Genomic DNA, 19707 nt, shown 5'->3' on the forward strand with positions numbered 1-19707 from the left:
GAGGCAAATCCGCTGATCAGTGTTATTTGCAAAAAGATTACAGTAGACACGGTGTTTTCTGCGAAAAAATGTATTATAATGTTTTTTGCAAATCAAGCCTTTAAAATGGTGGTTTTGTGCAATTTACTCAAAGCTAGCAGGAGAGGGGAGGAGCCCAGCCTGCCGGCGGCGAGATGTATCACAACCCGCCGCCGCCACAGGGCATGTCCTACTACGAGCATGTGCAGAAGCGCCACCAGGAGAAGGGCTGCCTCTATGCCTGGTAATTGATTCAGCTTCTCACTTTTTCTGAAGCAAGACAAGACATCTGCAGCCATCATATATATACAACCTTTTCTGAAGCATGATGTGATGTGATACTTGCACCAATAATCAGAGCACTGATAACAGTGAGGCCGTAGTAGCTAACTTCCCAGGCATGATTAATTAGTAGTGGAGATCGAGGCTGATTATTTAGTCTCGTTCCCGGCCATACCCATACCCAGAGCATGCACGACACACCCATCATGGTCATGGGCCTCACCGATAGGTGGTGGATTCATTCTAGCCCGTCAAAACTGACCACCCAACTAGACTAGGAATCCTCGGTTCGTTCAAAAAAGAAAGTCAGGATTCACAATCAAACCACCAACAGAAAAAGAACAAGAGACTCCGGGTCCGGCTTGGCGCGCCAGATGGAGAAAACAAGAACAGACCAAGTTTAACCCCCACTGTATTTTTCATTTACTACAGACCCGAAATTTAATTTCCCCAACTCATGTAAGAACTAAACTGTTCCATTTCGGAGTTCTGAGAGATTTTTTCCTATGATTTCTAGAGGTCGACTAGCACAAAGCCGTGTCCCATCGAGCTGTGTTAGTTAGTTACAAATAGTGTTGCCACTTGTGCTTAGGTGGTGGTGATGAGTAAGAAAAAAACTGTGGCACAGATGCAGCTGCCTTCCCAGCCTATAAAACCCCACCCACTCCTTCCTGTTGCAATCCAGCATCTTCCCAAAGCCACAGGAGAGCAGGCAGAGCAGAATCCTTGGAGGCAATTCTTCTTCCATAGTAACCTAACCCACCCTCTGCGAAGATGTACAACGCTCCGTCGGGGCAGGAGATGTCCTACACGGACCATGTGCAGAAGCGCCACGAGGAGAAGGGCTGCATCTACGCATGGTGAGACACACACACACACTTTGTTAATCCACTCTCATTCTCCCTCTGAGTTTTGCTCTGCTCGTCTTCTCGTGTGCATCGGTCGATGCAAAGGCCGAGAGAGAGAGAGAGATAAACTTTTCTGCCATCTGAAAAATCCTTGGAGAAATCATAGAGACAGGGCAGGAAAATATCTTGGGACTGATTCCCCTAGTAGGCTAGTACCGGTTCCTGTTAATTCATTTGTGTTCTGTTCATTCTTCCCTTCTATGATGCTGCTATTATTGTTTGACTGATATAATTGGGTGTTTCATTTGCAGCGTGTTCACGGCGATGTGCTGCTTCTGCTGCTACGAGACCTGTGAGTGCTGCCTCGATTGCCTCTGCTGCTGCTGCAACTAAACCAGCCATGGTCACCATGGACGGACAGACGGACGGAGAAAGGTGCAGCGCGAGATCGACCGGCCTCCACTACTGTTAATTATCCCCCAAAAAAATTTACAATTTCGTAATAAGCTAGCTAGCAGCTTAGCTCGATGAGAACTGTATCAGGTACCGCATAATATTATCTGCACCAGACAACACTATCACTATAATCAGTTAATCACCATCCATCATGGTTTGTGTTGCATCTTGTTTTAATTAGCATCAGATTCTGGTCCTCGCCTGTCCACTGTGCTTTTCCTTTGACACTTCGCTTTGTCTCCCTGAAATTATTTCAAGACTGAAATGAACTTTTTTTTTCTGTGACTAAAATGAACGTGTGCAGTTGTTGTGCCTGATATATGTTGGTTGAGCAGATTAACCTGCCATACCAACCAATAGTTTAGGAAGACAGTTCAGCAAACTGCGCGCTGATTTTCTTTTTGCAAACCGTCAACATAATACATCAACTAGGGCGCACAACTCATGAATGCATTGGTTTGGTTGACATTACTCAGCGGCGGCGGCCTATAGCTAGCGCACAATTCCTTGGTTTGGTTGACAATGACACGGACATGCTCCAGAACATGTGGAGGAATTCCCCCTGCCCCCGGCCCCCCAAATGCAAATTCTTCGCATGGCTAATTATCTCTACTCCTAATGGACGAGTTGGTTGAATAGTCCCATCATTTTCGTCTGGTTTTTTTCGTCTGAGTTTTTCTTCGTCCAACCTCCCACCACCTCCCCTCCCACCGGTTTTCCTCTTTTCTCGTCTCGCCGACAATACCCAATGTATTTATGGTAATCAATCACAATTAATCCACGTATGGTAAAGCTATAAACTCAGAAATCTCAAATATGATAATTATAGTAATAAATCAATCCAGGTATGGTAAGGCCATAACTCAGGAAATTTTGAATATGGTAATTATTCTCTTCACTTCGTACGCCCCACCCCATCAATCGAAGGTCTCCCCCAGCGCACGCCCCACCCATTTTTCCCACCTCCTGATTTGGCAAGTGATGATTCAATCACGTAATTCCCCCATACAAAAAAAGAAGAAAGATTCAACCACATAATTTATCTCTACTCCTAAATGAGGAGTCTGCGGCGGTGATGGTACGTCTCTAAGTCCTTCGTTTGGTTTCGTTCGTTCCATCGAAGGAAGGATCTCGCCACCTTCGATCGATATTTTCCAAACATAGCCCACGTCTCATTTTGGGTATTTACCGATTTCCTGCCAGAATAAGGCCTCAAAAAACAGTCTACCCCACCCGTTCCTCCTCCCCTTTCGTACAAGCCCGATGCACAATTGTTAGGAAAGAAAAAACACATGTGATGCCGCCGCCGCCGCCCCAATCCTCCTCTCCCTCGTCCCTCCTCCTGATAGCAGCAGCAGCGTGGGAGAGACACGCGGCGCAGCAATGGGATGACGGCGGCAAGCAGCAGGTAGCCGGATGGAAGTCGCGGGAATGTCTCATCTAATCTCCGTGTCGTCCTCGACATCAGAGATTCCCACGCCATCACTTCTCGTTTCTCGCTCACCCTTCTTTTTCTAGATCAAAATCGAGATTTAGAGCGGCTGACCAGGGGCGATGTTGGCGGGGCATTTGATGTGTGTGACGGGCTGGCGGCATGGTTGGAGAACGAAGAGGAGCGCCGTGGTGGTGGAGGGTCGTGAGTGATGACCAAGAGCTGGGGAGGCTGCTGGTGCGTTGGGGACATGGTCGGGCGCCTCCTCTAACACTCTAGCAGAGTCAGATGGCGTTCAGGTCATGCTTGGTAGGCGAGCTAGCAGTCAGCGGCCGAAGTTGCGGTCGACTTCACTAGGCTGGAGCCGAAGAACACGATCAATTTCATGCTACGCCTGCGGCATCCCCAGCACCAGCAGCAAGAAGTGCGCCGCGTGCAAGATTATGCGATACTGGTGCGGGCCCCCTCCTCCTCCATACATGTTGCTTGCCTGGTATATATGGCATAGCTATGAGCGTGTCTTGCACTGTCACCGAGTTCCTGCGGACATCAAACAACGAGAAGGTTGTTTTACAAGAGGTTTATGCCTGGTTTGATCAGAAAAAACTGGTGTTCATCTTTATTGTATTTATTTTTGGCACACGGGTTTTGTTCTCGGAGCATATATAGGACCTCTCGGCCAGGTCAGACATTCATTGAACTTGACTACAGCATCTCTATCAGTTTCCGAATCATGACCAAATCATGGTGCTCCCACTATTCTCACCTGACGTGTTACATAAATGTTTTTTTTGCAGTAGTTCAGGGTTTAAGGCAATTAAGGATGTTATTTAGGTTCCTCTACAGATTCCTCCCTATATTAAGTATTTCTCATGTGCTTGCATCGTGGTGTTTAGTTTGGTTTGTAGGAGGAGATACATAGAGTTGCTCTGTTGTATTTGGTCCGCCAAGGTGTGCTACTTTGTCATCATTAAGTTTTTCATGTGGTCTGATTGCTAAAAATTTCTGTACGGAAGGAATGCTTAAGCAAAATAGACTATAGAAGTACTGATGATGGTCTGATTGATAATATCTTTTGTACCCAAGGAATACTTAAGCAAAATAGACTATAGAAGTACTGACGGAATGATGTTCTTTGTGCTCTCATAGCTTTTGCTGCAAATGTAAATTTTCTTAATCTGCATCTATTTTTGTGCTCTCATATGGAAGGTTTATGCGTTAGTACTATTGCGGATTCTTTAACCTTTTCATGTCTGATGGCATGAACTTATCTATAGTAGGTACATGCAAAGGAACTTAACAAGAGAACAATAGTCTTTTGAACAAGGCTAATTTGTTACCTTTAAATATCAGGTCCACACACCACACACACACTGTAAAAGAGAGAGAGAGAGAGAGAGAGAGAGAGAGAGAGAGAGAGAGATTTATATGTATCTTTTGCAGGATTGACAGCACATGATGAGAAGAAGACATGGTTTACCACTACAGAGGATCGGATAGCGTCTTCGTGGATTCAGATAAGAATAACATTGTAAAAGGGCAAGGTATCATGTACAATCAAGCATTGCAAATGACTAGCTGCTGCCTTGTTTAATTTTTTTAGGATTGCCCAAAATTTCCTTACTAGAATTTTGAGAAGTTTGGCCATCAGTTCTACTGCTTGGTCATTTTATATATCATGTTGCAGTCTTTCTTTTAATAAAAGGTAATATTAACACCATCCATGTACTACTATTGTGTTTGCGGTCTGATACATGGTGACTAATTTTCATATACATTATGTTTCATATTATCAATGAATATGTTTATTTTTTTTATGCATGAACCCTACAACTGGGTTATTATATGTGTGCTGTTTTTTTCCTTTTCACTTCATTACCATCTTTGGGCTGAGACTTTATAACTATTGCAAGTATGTTGAGAGTGTGCTATAAACTAAGGGCAATCCTAAATGGATATGTCCAGTTCGACATAGCATTGCATATTGCGGTATCCACAGAACTAAGAAAGGACCGTTCCAACTGGCAATGAGTATTGGAAGGTATAAATACTACATAACATATGGTTTCAGAAGTATAATAACAAGCTCATATGGTTTCAGAAGTATAATAACAAGCTCATATGGTTTCTGAAGTAGAAATCATATGCACCATTTGATGTTTGAAGTGGAAATGTATCCATGATAGTTAGTTGTTGTTGTCAACGATAAAAATTGGAAGAAAATTAATAAAGCCATTTTCATTGAAGAATAATTGGGGGGTAGCACCCCACCGGTTGTTATATTACTTGCAGGACGAGATATTTTGATCGAACAGATAAAAACAGAGAGATAAAGAGCTAAAACAAAAATATGGGGGGCTGGTCAGCATGCTAGGTCAGAGCAAAGCGAAAAACTGTATAAATAAGTCCCAAGGAGTGTGATACGTTATGTAGAATAGAATATTTGTTCTCCATGAAACCTTTCCTGGGCTCCATAAAAAAAATTGTGCTCATGCTTGTGCAGATTCTAAAATTTTGATTCGTTGTTCGGGCATTCGGAGTTCACAGTTATCTAAGTTTCTCTTATGTGTGTTTTCAAAGAATTTGGTACTTTAAGGTCTTGCTATTATATTATCTTTGAATCTAATTAGAATAGATTAGTAGTATGATATAGTGAAGTAGTCTTGCACTCACTTAATTTCAATCGGGTAAAAAAAGATAATTTATTTCAGCCATAAGTAGAACACCCGAGCTAATCGATACACCGTTTAGAAAATTGATACACTGTTGCAGGGAGAGCAGCGCACGCAGCAGTGGTCGAGGGCTGAGCGCGTGTCGACATCGTCCGTGGCCGCTGTTGGTCGCTGAAGGAGGCATGCATTAGGTGGTGCAAGGGCATGCTGGTGATGGAGTCGCGCATCATGTGGTTGGGCGAGTAACGCTCGGGAACTACCAGGCGCCCAGCCGCCTAGGCTGACGCGGGAGGCGCGGTAACTCAAGGAGGAAGATGTAGTCATGTGGAGGGAGTGACGACGGAGGGCCTTCGATGGCCGGACGAGACCCTACATCATAATCAAGGAGGACCCTACATCTAAAGGAAACAGGGCAGTCTACTCCCTCCGTTCCTAAATATTTGTCTTTTTAAAGATTCCACTATAGACTAGATACGAATATATATAGATTGGTTGCAAAAGTGATCAAATATAATAATCAACGCAAACACATTGGTTCTGTAATTAAATTCCTAAGATCTTATAATTCTGAATCAGATTGGTTGATTATACAATCATTCAATGTGATACATTCTAAAGGAAACAGGGCAGTCTCTCCCTCCGTTCCTAAATATTTGTCTTTTTAAAGATTCCACTATAGACTAGATACGAATATATATAGATTGGTTGCAAAAGTGATCAAATATAATAATCAACGCAAACACATTGGTTCTGTAATTAAATTCCTAAGATCTTATAATTCTGAATCAGATTGGTTGATTATACAATCAATTCACATTATTTGGTGTAGCATGTTGTTTAGCATTTTAGATTTCCATCCTTTTTAGTAATGAAATAATAACGAAATCATATTAGTGGATCTGTAAAAGTGTATCATATTAGTTTGACGAGGGTATCTAGCAAGGCAATTCTTGTATGACGAGAATAATGAAAAACCAAGCGGCAAAAGAAGATAAATGAGGAAAGAAGAGATAATTTTTCCCTCCAGGGTGGGGCTGTAAGGAATCTGTGGCTCGGGTAAACAAAAACATCTTGGTAGCCATATAGAAAGAAATGGTTGGAAAATTGGGATAAACATGTTTGTTGGACATGACACATTCATGAAACATAAAACCATCTAATTAGTCTCTCTCAGTTTTTAATTTGTTATATTCCATTTCATTTTCAATCTCCTTCCCTCAATCCTCCCGATTCAGTTTTTTCTTTCCAAACCTGACTCCACCCGATCTAGATCTCGAGGGGTTGCCTCCTGTCTATCTCGTCCCATCTTGCTGCCAGGCATGGAAGAGAGGAGGGAGAGAAGAGGAGCACGGTGGCCTCTGGTCGTTGCCCAGGAAAAGGTAAAGGCCGTGGCACGACTGCCCGTCGCGATGCCGTTGTTGCTTGCGTGCTTGTTTCCCTCCCTACACCCCCACGTCCAACTCGATGTTCGGCTGCCACAACGCCGTAGATGACCAAGTCTGGGGCGCGCCCTCTTGTGAATGTCCAATTAACTGAGGGCCGAAGGTGGGGAAGGCTTCGATATTGATGTGTGTTAGCTGATTGTCAAGAAAAAGATGTGAGTTAGTTGAGACGACATTATTCTTGGTTATTTTACCTCCGTGGGTAGATCTTAAAATTTACCAAAAGCCCGTTGCAACGCACGGACATTCTACTAGTCAAAATAGGATCTGGACGGCTGACAGACTCCAACGCCAGGGATGGTCTAACTAAAACTTGCGCCCCTTTTGCAAAAAGTCTCAAGAATCGACGGCTCATCTTCTTTTTTAGTGTTGCTACACGGCTACACCGTCAGAGTTTGGGGCATGATTAAACTTGGCTTGGTCTTCATGATGTACATCCTCCAGATTGGGGTGGCATGGATTCCGTGAGGGAGTGGTAGAGTCTCAATGCGCCCAAGAGGACTCAATCGCAAAGGGTGCTTGTTTTCCTAATGGTGATTATCTCGTGTGAAATCTGGAAAGAGTGGAATGCACGTGGTGCCGTTTGGAGTTATTGTTGCTAGAATCAAAGAACAGACTTTTCTATGGTGTCTTATGGAGGCTAAGCATTTGTGTAATGTAATGCAGCGAGAGGAATGTTTTATATTTTGGCCTTTGGCCTCGACCTCTAATTAAACCCTCTTTCATAATCAATGTAATTTTTGTGGAATATAATTCATATTTTTCTATTTAAACATATGATCAAAATTGGACACAAAACATAAGGGGGCCAACAAACAGGATGCAGGAAGTGGAGATGCGACAGTATAGAAATCTTCGGATCGAAGGAAACTAATTTAGTTGTGTTTTCCTATCCGTAAGGATATTTCTAATTTTATATTACAAGATACATGTAGATGCAGAAAACCTTGTACCCGCAGACATCTCTATCCTAAACGTCAGAGCATTACATCCCGCATGGCGCTGTTAACATTACATGGTATCAAATGACATTTACGAGGCATTTGCCCAATTGTCTCCTATGGAAGAAATAAAAGTACCGTATAGTTCCAAATGTCTCACTTTCATCTACTCCCCTGCCATAGAATAATCCCTAATGCCTCTCACACCTATGCAACTTATTTAAATAAGATGATGATCACTCTTAATGAATATATAGATGTTCTCATCATCATTACTAGAGGAACTGGACCTGGGAGACTTGGAATGCAACTATATTTATCTGTTAGGAATTGCTAATGTGATGGCGCTTCAGTAGCTCACTGCACTGCATTTATCTGCTTATGCAGCAGTGGGTGTCTCTAATTTCAGCACATGGACTACTTCTACTATAGTCAATTTGATTTGGTATCCTTGCCTTTTATGATAGAACCTTTGATATGTCTGTACATATAGCAAGCATGTACACTACATCTAATGGACAGACGAGTACTAGCATGATAGCGTACATGTATCATTATGTGCAAGTTATGGGAGATGTTGGTGTTATGATGATGTCAAAAATAACACGTTGGTGTTATGATGGCGGTGTACACCCACCTCTGGGTTCCGGTCCTCGTTTGAATTTGGACTCTTATGTTATTGCTACGCATAATACATACTTAAGGCAGCAGTTCAGGTCCAATTTTTGATGGAAATATTACAGCGCAGTTCCCTAAATCTTTATATTGATCATCGTTACTGCTAGAAAAAACATTACAAGGATATCTGCCATGGGAATTTAACCAATCATATCATGATAACATACATGTTATAGTCTAATCTCTTGTGGCCATTAATTGTCAAGCGCGAGCGATATTCTTTCATGATCACTTATACATTCGTGGTCACTTCTCCTTGCAAATGAATGTACGCCAAGTAAGACCAGTAGAGGCCGGATGAAACAAATCCTCCTCGATGTCCCCGTCGACGCTGATGGATTTTCCTTCTAGAATACAACGTCGACTAGTTGGTAATCAGTGACCTCACCAGCGGACGAAAAAAATCCACGCCAAGATAAAACCAAGAACACGACGGTAAGAGGCATCCACTTGTCATCCATTCTGGTGCTGCTCTAGTACTGCCAATATTGGTACACTCCTTAGCTGCTAAGAAAAATACCATCAGCTGGAAGCATATGAGGCTGAAGAGAGACCCCATCCCCTGCATGGTCTGTTTCTTAATTTGGACTTTTGACAGTCAAATATGGCAGTGTGGTAACTCAATTCAATGGGAATTACAGTGGGTAGATGACATTTTAGAAATCTTCGGGTCGAAGGAAACCAATCAAGTCTCAAGTCTCGTTTTTGTCTCCCCAAGGATACTTGTAATTTATGTTTAGAAGATACTGGCAAATTCAGATATGATGTACACTTGTCGTTGGGCATCGACAAATGTTGGACATCCCCTGCCCTATTAATGTTGGGGACGTCTTATTTTGGACCCTTTTCGGTCAAATATGGCAGTGTAGTGAATCAATTCAATGGGAATCACACTAGGTAGCTAACAGGTTTGAAACCTTCGGGTCGAAGGAAACTAATGAGGTCCTTTTTTTGTCTCAATTACAATACTTCTAATTTATGTTAGAAGATACATTCGGATGTGAGTGAATGTACACTTGGCAGCTGGGATTTGACAAGTGTTGGACCTCCCCTGACTTATAAATACACCCATCCGAATGCAATATGCAATAATAACCTTGCTTGCATACACACAAGAACTAGACAAGGTAGAAGAGATCTAAAACTAGCCGGAGAGAGGAGAGGAGCCCGGCCTGCCGGCGGCGAGATGTATAACAACCCTCCGCCGCCGCAGGGCATGTCCTACTACGAGCACGCGCAGAAGCGGCACGAGGAGAAGGGCTGCCTCTACGCATGGTAAGATATGATCTGCACCCATCGTACATATAGAACCTTTTTCTGAAGCATGATGTGATGGTTGCACTAAGAACAGATATGCAGACAGTGAGGCCGTAGTAGCTAACTTTGCAGGCTAATTAATAATTAGTGGTGACCGAGGCAAATTGATCCATCATGGTCATGGCCTCATGACCTCATAGTCCTCATCGATAGGTGGTGGATTTATTCCAGCCCATCACAACCGACCACTCACCTAGACTAGCTAGGAATCCCCTCTTCATTCAAAAAGAAGGTCAGGATTCACAATCAAACCACCAAGAGAGGCACAAGAGACTCTGGTCCGGGTCCATATTTAACCCGGTCTGTTGGCGCAAAATGGAGAAAATTAACAAGGACAGACCATGTTTAACCCTCTCTTTAATTTCATATGTACTACAAAACTGATATTTAATTTCCCCGGTCCATTTGGGAGTTCTGGGAGATTTTTCTCTATGATTTCTAGAGGTCGACTAGCACGAAGCCGTGTGTTCCACACCTATACAAAAGACAAACAGCAAACACCACGGCCACCGACGCGTGGGCCCATCGAGCTGTGTCAGTTACAAAACAGCGCTGCCACTTGTGCTTAGGTGGTGCTGATGAGTAGGGGAAAAAAACTGTGGCACGGGTGCAGCTGCCTTCCCAGCCTATAAAACTCCACCCACTCCTTGCTGTTCCCATCCTACATCTTCCCAAAGCCACAGGAGAGCAGGCAGAGCAGAATCCTTGGAGGCAATTCTTCTTCCATAGTAACCCAACCCATCCTCTGCGAAGATGTACAACGCTCCGTCGGGGCAGGAGATGTCCTACACGGACCACGTGCAAAAGCGCCACGAGGAGAAGGGCTGCATCTACGCATGGTGAGACACACACACACACACTTTGTATTTGTTCATCCACTCTCACTCTCCCTCTGAGTTTTGCTCTGCTCGTCTTGCCGAGAGATGTAAAATCTCTCGGCCGTGTGCGTCAGTCGATGCAAAGGCCGAGAGACAGAGAGAGAGAGAGATAAACAGCCTCTTCTACCATCTGAAAAATCCTCGGAGAAATCATAGAGACAGGGCAGGAGCATCTTGGGACTGATTCCCCTAGTACTAGTTCCTGATATTCCTTTGTGTTCTATGCATTCTTCCCTTCTACTCCCTCCGTTCCAAATTACTCGTCGCAAAAATGGGTGTATCTTGAACTAAAATACATCTAGATACGTTCATACCTTCGACAAGTAATTCAGAACGAAGGGAGTATGATTTTGTTTCTTCGTGTCTGATCAATTGTCTCTTTATTTTCTGTTGCAGCGTGTTCACGGCGCTGTGCTGCTTTTGCTGCTACGAGACGTGCGAGTGCTGCCTCGACTGCCTCTGCTGCTGCTGCAACTAGACCAGGCCGCCGGAGGCCGCAAGGCGCAGCAGCAGAGATCCACCGGCCTCCGCCGCCTTTCATAATAAGCATATGTGTCTTGTGCCTTAGCTCGATGAGAACTGTATCAGATATTGCTGTAATATTATATGTCCAGGACAAGGCTATCACTGTAAACATCGATTATGGTTTGTGCTGCATCTTAATTTAATTAGCATAAGATTCCGGTTCCCTGGCATCAAACCGCTGCGTCGTTTTCCGAATTATTTTATTTTTCCACCCTGAAATCATCTGAAATTTTGGAATGAACATGTGCAACCTAATCATGATTCCCCAAACTGCTGTGGCTCACAAATGTTGGTTGAGCAGGTTAACCTGCCATGCCAACCAGTAGCTTAGGTAGACGGTTCGGCAAACTGCACGCTAATTTCCTTAGTGCAAACCGTCGACATGATAGTACAGCTTTTTCCAAGCCTTTTTGCTTAACAAAAGGCATTGGTTCAACCGTCAAAAAGGTACGACCATCAAGAAGATCTGTAAAGCATAAAAAAGTCGTCTGTGGCTGCGCAGGGACCATTCGATATGTTCCAAAGCATCAGGCGGAGAAAAGAGAGGATAATATGCCCAGGCAAATATTCATGAAAAAGAAGAATATGTTTCAGCAAGGCAAACATTCATGGGGTTATATGCCTCAGCGCACAATGGTTGAATTCTGTTGCAACAGAATGATGAAAAGCTGTGACTACAAGCCGTGGAAAACTAGGGGCTGTTCTAACAGCACCATGGGAGATTGCTCTAAGACAGAAACTTCCGTGGCTTCAAGCACAAGTTAGATCGATAGTCCATACTCTAGAGTTAAGTCACCCTGCTCTGAAGCGTCCATGCCTGCTTTTACTGCATAATAACTTGAAATGGGAGGTCACTTCCCTGTAGCGACGAATGAGGACAACGACGAAACATCAGCTGTCTTATCTCCAGGCAGAGCTTACTTGTTCACCGTGCATCGCATGACGTGGTTACATCACGCTGCCCCCCGCAAACTCTCCGTCTCATGCAGTAGGATGTGGTTCAGGATTTTCCTTGGCGTCCCTGACAAATAGACGGAAAAAAAGGAATCAAGATATTTTAGAAGGCTTGAACATTCTGCCTTGCTACGTAAGGAAGACTAGCAGACCACTTGGTGTGTTTAAAACAAACGTGGGCCTCGGGGATTGCGATGGACATAGAATGGGGTGCACGAACATTGCATCGAATAGCTCAGTGCAGGACATGGAAAGCCTGAAAGCAATGTCTAGTGGATTCTTCAATGATATGATTAATCTTTTGTTGCCAGAATATAGCTCAGTGTGATGTCATTATTTTGTTGTCAGAATATAGCATAGTGTGATGCTTACGTTGTGAATCATGGCAAAAACCCCACAAAAAAGTAATTATGGCTAAAAGACTCGGAGAAGGTGGCAGGTTCAGAGTCCTTGTTAAAGGATAACCTTGCATAAAACCTCCATCTTACTTCATATAACCTCCCAGATTACTTTAAAAAAAGATCCTCAACGGGGTTTCTTGTTACTAGGGCATGGTAGATTAACTAAGGCCCGGCAGAAAAACTACTCAACTTTTTCTTCAAGTTCAACTTACTACTGCTTCAACTGGCAAAAGGTACTTGTATCTACCATTTTAAGAAGTTATGAAGTAGTAGTTCACACAGATGAAATGATATCACTAGTAAAGTTCAAGGCTATATATCCATATTCGTGACACCTAGTAGTTTGTTCATGGGAAAGAACGAGGTAGGGTACTTTGAAACTTTAAAAAAAATCTCGACAGGAGTTCTTCTTACTGGTATGTGGAGTTAAGGTCCGGAAGAAAAAATATATATTTTCTTCAGGTTCAGCTTACTATTGCTGCTACTGAGAAAAGGTACTTATGTCTACCAATGTAAAAAGTTGTGAAGTAGTTCGCGCAGATAAAATGATATCACTGGTAAAGTTTAACACCATATATCCATATTGATGGTACTAGTTTGTTCATGAGAACGATGTAAGGTGATTTTGCACAACGTCTCTTCTCCGGCCATAAACTGTGAAAACCAAAATCCGTCCAGTCAGACACCTGATCAACTGCACACCCCAAGAAGAAAAGAAACAATGCAACCCCACCTGCTACATGCCTACATATATACCCCTGGACATTCTAATACTAAGATGCGGTGAAATTTCACTATGTTTTTCTGCTCTGGCCTCCAAGCTGCATGCTTCCTACTCCCTAGCTCAAGTCCTCAACCAAAGAAACAGCGTCAAGTCAATACTACCTTGATCTTCCCAACTGTATGTGCCTAAGTCTGAAACCCAATATTTGATTGCCTTATGCGCTAGCTTTTCAAGAGAAGCTTTATTGTCACTTGTGCAGGAAGTGCAAACATTACATGGTATATCAACATCCCTGGTAATAATGCAGCAGAACTTCTGGTACTGCCATGCTACCACTTACCTCATAGTTGGAAAAGAGACATAATAGGGCACCAATACTTTGAACCCTGCTTTATTATTCATATACCACCTTACACGCAGGGAATCGAAAGGCATATTACGTGATTAAGCTGCAAATATGGCAGACATAATGCTTCTAGTACTTACCTCATAGCTAGAAAAAGAAACATCATAGGGTACAGATGCCCTGAACCCTGATTTGATTAGTTATATACCAGCTCATGCGCAGGGGATTGAGTCGTATATTACTTGATTATAAGATGCACATATGCCAGGTATAATGCTGCAAAACTTATTACCTCGTGAGATTGACATATTTAGAGACAACTCCAGGTCATGTCCATATCATCTCATGCCACTGGGATAGTTGGTTCACCAAGGTTCACAAAAGCCTCCGCGCGCATCATGCGTAGAGTGACAGTATGCCAAGAGACAAGGTGATCCAGAAAGTTTGACACATATGTTCGCCTGTCATCCTACATCATTAAAAAGAACCAGATCGGTTTTCAGGTATATTAGCACTTAACTTCTAAAGTTTTGATAGCAAGCAGAAAAATGGGATCTAGTAGGGTACCTTGTAATCTAAGTAGTAAGCATGCTGAAAAGGATAAAGAGAAATATCAGTACATGGCGCATGGTAGGATCTAAACAGGGGTTCTTCGATTCCCTTACCTCCCACAAGTCTAGGCTGATGATTGGCTGAAAGAGAAGAAGACACGGAATGTCATTGCAAAGATTAAAATTGGAAATGCCTCATATAATTCGACAGAAAAGGGTTGAGCAAACATACAATATCCCCAAAAGCAAGTGGGTTGATAGCGTTTCGCGTGTGAACCACCTCGAGCTTCCTCTCGCTTCTCTTCACTGCAATGCGCAAAACATTCAGCTGTGAATGAACATTAACCGGACTTTCAGACAGATATTGCCTGTCTGTACTTGAAAGAAGCAGTAGTAATGGAGGGGGACTTACAGACAAGCCAAACCCAACCAGACCCCAACAATGACAACGCCGAGCGCATGAACTCCTCCCTGAAATTAAAAAAGGAGCCGAAGTCCTTCTCGATCTGCTGCAGCACGCCTGCCTCGGGTGAGCCACCGCCTTCCGGCTGCATCGACTCCCAGAAGAAGTGATGGTTCCAGACCTACACACCACAAAATAACATACAGGTTCAGAATTGCAGCAATCAAATACAGCAGCATCCACTCTGCTTCAGCTATCTGTCTGCAACAGTTAATCAAACTGAAAGCTACCAGAAGATGAAATCTCAGTGCGCGGCATTACCTCAGCCGCGTCGTTGTACTCGGGCAGCGGGTTGCCGTTGTTGTAGGCCTCCTTGATGAGGTCCTCGAGGGTGTGGCCGTAGAGCGGGCTGATGGCCAGCTGCTTGTTGAGCCCGTCCACGTAGTCCTGCTGGTGCTTGCCCCAGTGCAGCTCCACCGCCCGCCTGCTCATGTACGGCTCCAGGGCGTCCTGCAAGAAACCACGCGAAGCTGAAGCTGAAGCTGGAGGCGGCATCTTCTTTAATGGCGGCGCGGCGGCGGGCGAATCTGCTGGGAAAGATAAGACGGCCGTGCTTACGGTTTTGTACGGCGGAGTCGTGAGGCCGTAGTAGGACACGACCTTGGAGAGCCTCTGGGACGGACGGCGGCGCCGGGGACCGAGGAGCGAGGGCGGCGGCGCGGGCGCGGTGTGTGGGTGGGCGAGCGGGCGGGGTGGGGCGGCCGGGAGGCCGCGCATTGGGAGGAGCATGGGGGCGGTGGCGCCGGCGAGGAGAGGAGACGAGCTCCGGCGCTCGGGAGGGAGAGGGAAAGGCTGTGGCTGCCGGCTCGGCTGATCCAAACCTTATCGTTTTCACAGTGCCTGCTAGCTGCTACTGACTGAGCTGAGTATGAGCAAGTGAACTGACAAATGCACTCACAATGTTGATGCCATCACTCGGGGAGTTCTCAAAACTGTCAGCAAAATTCAAACCAAATCTGCTTATCTCAGTCGATTAAGACTTAACTAGGTCTCAGTCGATGCTATATTCATTGGATCTTACATGAAGATCCGTGCAAAAAGAATTATTTTATGTTTTCTTTCTCCTTTCTTATATGTTCTATCACATGATAGAGACCTGGTTAAATCTCAATCGACTGAGATCTAGCCACACCTAATCTTTTTTATGGAAATTCAAACCAATCTAGTTATAGTCAAAATGGAACTAGATTACCGACCAGCTAAAACTGACAGCAAAAACAGTTCAGTCTATCTTTCCCTTTAAAATGTAGTGAGCACAAACACATCAGTTGCACGAAAGTTACATCACAGGCATTGGAAGGAAAACCAACAAAATTATTGATACAGCAAGCAAAATCTGTGACAGAAGTACAAAATGCACTCACAATGGTAATGCTATCACTTCGGAATTTTCAAAACTTAAATGTCAAAAGGCAAAGATTAAAAAAAAACTTTCAGAACATCAGATAAAATTGCCAAGCAATTTTCATCTGTTTTAGTTTATCTCTAAACACCTTAGTTTGCTGTCAGTGCAAAGAGTTCATCCAGAAATACCTCAACTTCTGTCAATCTGAATTACTAGGTATAGGATCTCACTGAATAACAGCTCAGATTGGTTGCATCTTCGCTTTAAAATTCAGTGAACCCAAGTTGAACTAATTGACAGGCACGGAAAACCAACTTCTAATCTAGAGGCAACAGCTCGAATCATTCAACCAATCAAATGACAATAATAAATTACTGATACAACAAACAAAATCTCTGGCACTTGATCATGCCTCATGGTATCACTGTTACAAACCCCGCATAGTATGTATTACACAAAGGTTGGCCATTAGGCCATACTATGAAAAACAAACACACCGGGGACCAATGTTTCTCTGAACTGTGGGCAAGGTTTTTGATACGGCAGCACGACACATGATAGCACACAATGCCCTGACATCCCATCAACCGAGTCAGATCCAGTCAGTGATCTGTTAAAACAGAAAAAAAAGATTAGGTTAAATCCTGGTGTTGAACCATTAACCAAAGTGCTTCATCCCAAATGTATTGTGCACCTTGACGCTAAAAACTGAATGGGTATAATTCAAAAGCGTATTGCAGTTCTGTGAGCCAGACCTTGCTCTACTCTAAGAAAATCTTGGTTGCGACTGCTGGTAGCTTCCTTCCAGATGCCTCGTGCAGTTCATAGGTGATATCCATATCCATAAGCCGGTGATTCTCTTTTGAGCGAACCATCGAGAAAGAAACATTGATACTGTCCCCTTCATTTACTCTCGGAGCTGGAGTCATCAAGAACACCTTGGGGAAGAAACAAATGGCTGTCAGACAGACTGACAGGCAACTTGATATGATTGCCGTTAGAAAATTCAGCAACAACAGAAAAGGATAGTGATATATATTCTAGAAAACCAACCTGCTGACCCCAGTGTGTCCCACCATTCTCATCTGGGGCTGTATTCAATTCAACTTCCTCAACTGCAGGGTTTTGCTTGCTACCCTGTAAGTGGAAAATAGTGAGTGTCTTCCATTGAGTAAAACATGAGAAATCTGTGAAATAATTCAGCTAGACATACTCTAAAGTGAACATCAAACCACCCAGCCAATGCAGCTAGCCTTGTTCTATCCTGGTTGATTGGCAATGTAACTTGTGCTCTAACTTCTCGAATCTCTTCAACGGTTGCTGTCAAGCAATCCATCTCCTTGACGACAGCAGGTTGCCCAATAAGTTGGTTCGGATGAAGATTGTTCCAAATCGAAGACTGCAGAAGAATAGGAAGAATGGTTATGGAAGTGAGAAATGTCTTGTATAAAGAACTGAGGGTCCTTACTTGAAGTATGTAGTGATTAATTGTGAAATACTCCCTCCGTCCGGAAATACTTGTCGGTGAAATGAATAAAAATAGATGTATCTAAAACTAAAATACGTCGACAAGTATTTCCGGACGGAGAGAGTACAGTATATTACAGGCCTATTAGGTGCAAGTCATTTATAAGCTTCAAAAAAAACTAAACTTTACATCCCAAGACTGGAGTTATTTGAGAAACAAAGAACTACACAAACATTTGGCATGACTTTGTCCTTTTTGATGAATATAAATTCATAGGAGCTACTTCAAAAAATATCATTATAAGACTTATGTTTGTATAGATGTATCACATTTTTTCAGACCAAAAGCATGCCAATCCAACAAAAAGACAAAAATATGATGCCTTTGTGCTAAGAGATACCTTGAGATAGAACTTCTCATGTTCTGCACGATATGCCTTTGTCAAGGCATTCATGTTGACCCCATAATAAGCCTGAGTGTCCTCAACAAAATGATTCCAGTCATTCATAGCAATCTCGAAATCTTCCATCTTTTTGTCACCCAAACCACTTCTTATTGGAGCTAACCACATCCGAGCATGACTAGGATACCTGCAAAAGATCGATCGTGCATTAGGTGCATCTGCGTTTTATTTGTGCAGACAACAAAATCAGGAGGGTCTTGATTGCTATCTTTCAGAAACAAAGCATTTAAGATTGTGTGTTTGTTAATTTAACTTGATTTACAGACTATTTGATCAGGCTGCATATAACAATCACAGTTCTGGGTAAGAAAATTCCAAACCAGTACAGGGCATGTTAGCAAGCCTAAAATTCAAGAATGCTTCTCTTTACTTACATTACACCACCTGGATTCAACCAGCGGTCACGTGCGCATATGACGGAATCAAACATGGATTCTCTCAAGAGATAGTAGCCCATCCACTCAGAGATAATGACATCAACTGCAGTTTCAAAAACAATACACACAACAAACTGATCAATACTCAATATACATCATATCTTCCATATTCTGATAAGACTTGGAACAAAAAACCCCTTTCAAGATGAAAGACTTGGCATTTTTGTTGTTAACAATATTGCTGGGATATCACTCCACCAGCCAAGACCAGTACTTTCAAAGGTTTGACATCGATTCAGGAACGAACAAATGTAACAGGGATTCAAGAAACGACAAGACTCGCCTTTCTCTGGCAGCACAATGTCCTCCATGGTCCCCTGAATGACCTCGACGATGTCGGCGACCCCGTTGGCGCGGACGAGCTCGCGGGCGTGCTCCGCCACGTTGGTGGCCTCGACGGCGTACACCTTCCTGGCGCCGGCCTGAGCGCTCCAGATGGCGAGGATGCCGCTCCCGGTGCCGACATCAAGAACCACCTGACAGATCCGCCAAATCAATCAAGCCGGAGCCCCAAATTACAGCAAACCTCGGACTTCCATCGATTCGCGGGACGGGGAGGGAGGGGCCGTTTGTTCTCACCTTGCCGCGGAAGTGGTGGGGGTTGCGGAAGACGGCGGAGTGGTAGGCGTCCATGCGGACGCGGTCGCAGAGCATCTCCTTCTGGTGGTAGAGGTAGGCGTAGGTGCAGAAGTAGTTGGCGAAGTCGACCTCCTTGTCGACGGGGGGCGCGCCCCCGGCGGCCGAGGAGGCGGCGGCGGCGGCGGCGGCGCCGTTGGGGGGAGACGCCATGGGGAGGGGTGTGGGGGCGGGAGAGGAGGAAAGAGGGGAGGGGTTTTCCTGCGGTTTGGGAGGATGGCTGCTCGGTTCTAGGGTTTATGGGGTAGGGATGTTTAAAGGACTGCTGCCGTGGGTCTCAGCCGTTGGATGGTGCCTTAATATTCGTGTTCGAGGTTGATGGGCCTTTTTCTTGCATCTTTCGTGGAAGGGACTGTGTAGTCCATGAACATTAACACAAGCTTTGAGAGTTTCATTGATGTGTGTATGTCTATATCAGATGTATATGATG

At 43.9% G+C, this 19707-nt stretch overlaps 2 protein-coding genes and 1 long non-coding RNA gene across 5 annotated transcripts; 1 reads left to right on the forward strand and 2 right to left on the reverse strand.

The window, feature by feature from the left end:
- Positions 1-985: 985 nt before the first annotated feature.
- On the forward strand, positions 986-11664 carry LOC125525275. The gene is made up of 2 exons (XR_007291220.1): positions 986-1160; positions 11361-11664. It is a non-coding gene; the product is annotated as an uncharacterized LOC125525275 (long non-coding RNA).
- A 378-nt stretch (positions 11665-12042) lies between these two features.
- Positions 12043-15786, reverse strand: LOC125525274 (superoxide dismutase [Fe] 2, chloroplastic-like). Of its 3 annotated transcripts, XR_007291219.1 has the most exons (9): positions 15487-15785; positions 15190-15378; positions 14878-15049; positions 14698-14771; positions 14580-14606; positions 14482-14505; positions 14207-14383; positions 12411-12510; positions 12043-12326 (listed from the first exon to the last, which is right to left on the reverse strand). XR_007291219.1 is itself a non-coding variant. In XM_048690275.1 (7 exons), the coding sequence occupies exons 1-7, from the start codon at positions 15655-15657 to the stop codon at positions 14258-14260; spliced, it is 783 nt and encodes a 260-aa protein (XP_048546232.1). In that variant the 5' UTR covers positions 15658-15786; the 3' UTR covers positions 14072-14257. The 3 variants fall into 3 exon arrangements, 1 of the variants encoding a protein (XP_048546232.1); XR_007291218.1 differs by having other exon boundaries at positions 12043-12510; XM_048690275.1 differs by lacking the exons at positions 12043-12326; positions 12411-12510 and having other exon boundaries at positions 14072-14383; positions 15487-15786.
- Positions 15787-16617: 831 nt separating this feature from the next.
- LOC125520054 (protein arginine N-methyltransferase PRMT10) lies at positions 16618-19471 on the reverse strand. The gene is made up of 8 exons (XM_048684846.1): positions 19221-19471; positions 18925-19117; positions 18579-18684; positions 18142-18331; positions 17487-17672; positions 17327-17410; positions 17029-17211; positions 16618-16883 (listed from the first exon to the last, which is right to left on the reverse strand). The coding sequence occupies exons 1-7, from the start codon at positions 19428-19430 to the stop codon at positions 17035-17037; spliced, it is 1146 nt and encodes a 381-aa protein (XP_048540803.1). The 5' UTR covers positions 19431-19471; the 3' UTR covers positions 16618-16883; positions 17029-17034.
- Positions 19472-19707: the final 236 nt, after the last annotated feature.

Source organism: Triticum urartu, chromosome 7 (genome assembly GCF_003073215.2).
Source record: "Triticum urartu cultivar G1812 chromosome 7, Tu2.1, whole genome shotgun sequence".
Classification (NCBI taxonomy): domain Eukaryota; kingdom Viridiplantae; phylum Streptophyta; class Magnoliopsida; order Poales; family Poaceae; genus Triticum; species Triticum urartu.

Bases quoted from the DNA above. Each gene is read 5' to 3' on its own strand.
- LOC125520054 (XM_048684846.1), bottom strand. From the start codon at position 19,430: ATGGCGTCTCCCCCCAACGGCGCCGCCGCCGCCGCCGCCGCCTCCTCG. The intron at 19,118-19,220 runs GTGAGAACAAAC...CGGATCTGTCAG, and splicing joins CCCACCACTTCCGCGGCAAG to GTGGTTCTTGATGTCGGCAC. The intron at 18,685-18,924 runs GCGAGTCTTGTC...TTGAAACTGCAG, and splicing joins CATTGTGCTGCCAGAGAAAG to TTGATGTCATTATCTCTGAG.
- LOC125525274 (XM_048690275.1), bottom strand. From the start codon at position 15,657: ATGCTCCTCCCAATGCGCGGCCTCCCGGCCGCCCCACCCCGCCCGCTC. The intron at 14,607-14,697 runs GTATGTTTGCTC...CTTCTCTTTCAG, and splicing joins CACTTGCTTTTGGGGATATT to CCAATCATCAGCCTAGACTT. The intron at 14,384-14,481 runs GTACCCTACTAG...TTAATGATGTAG, and splicing joins CTTACTACTTAGATTACAAG to GATGACAGGCGAACATATGT.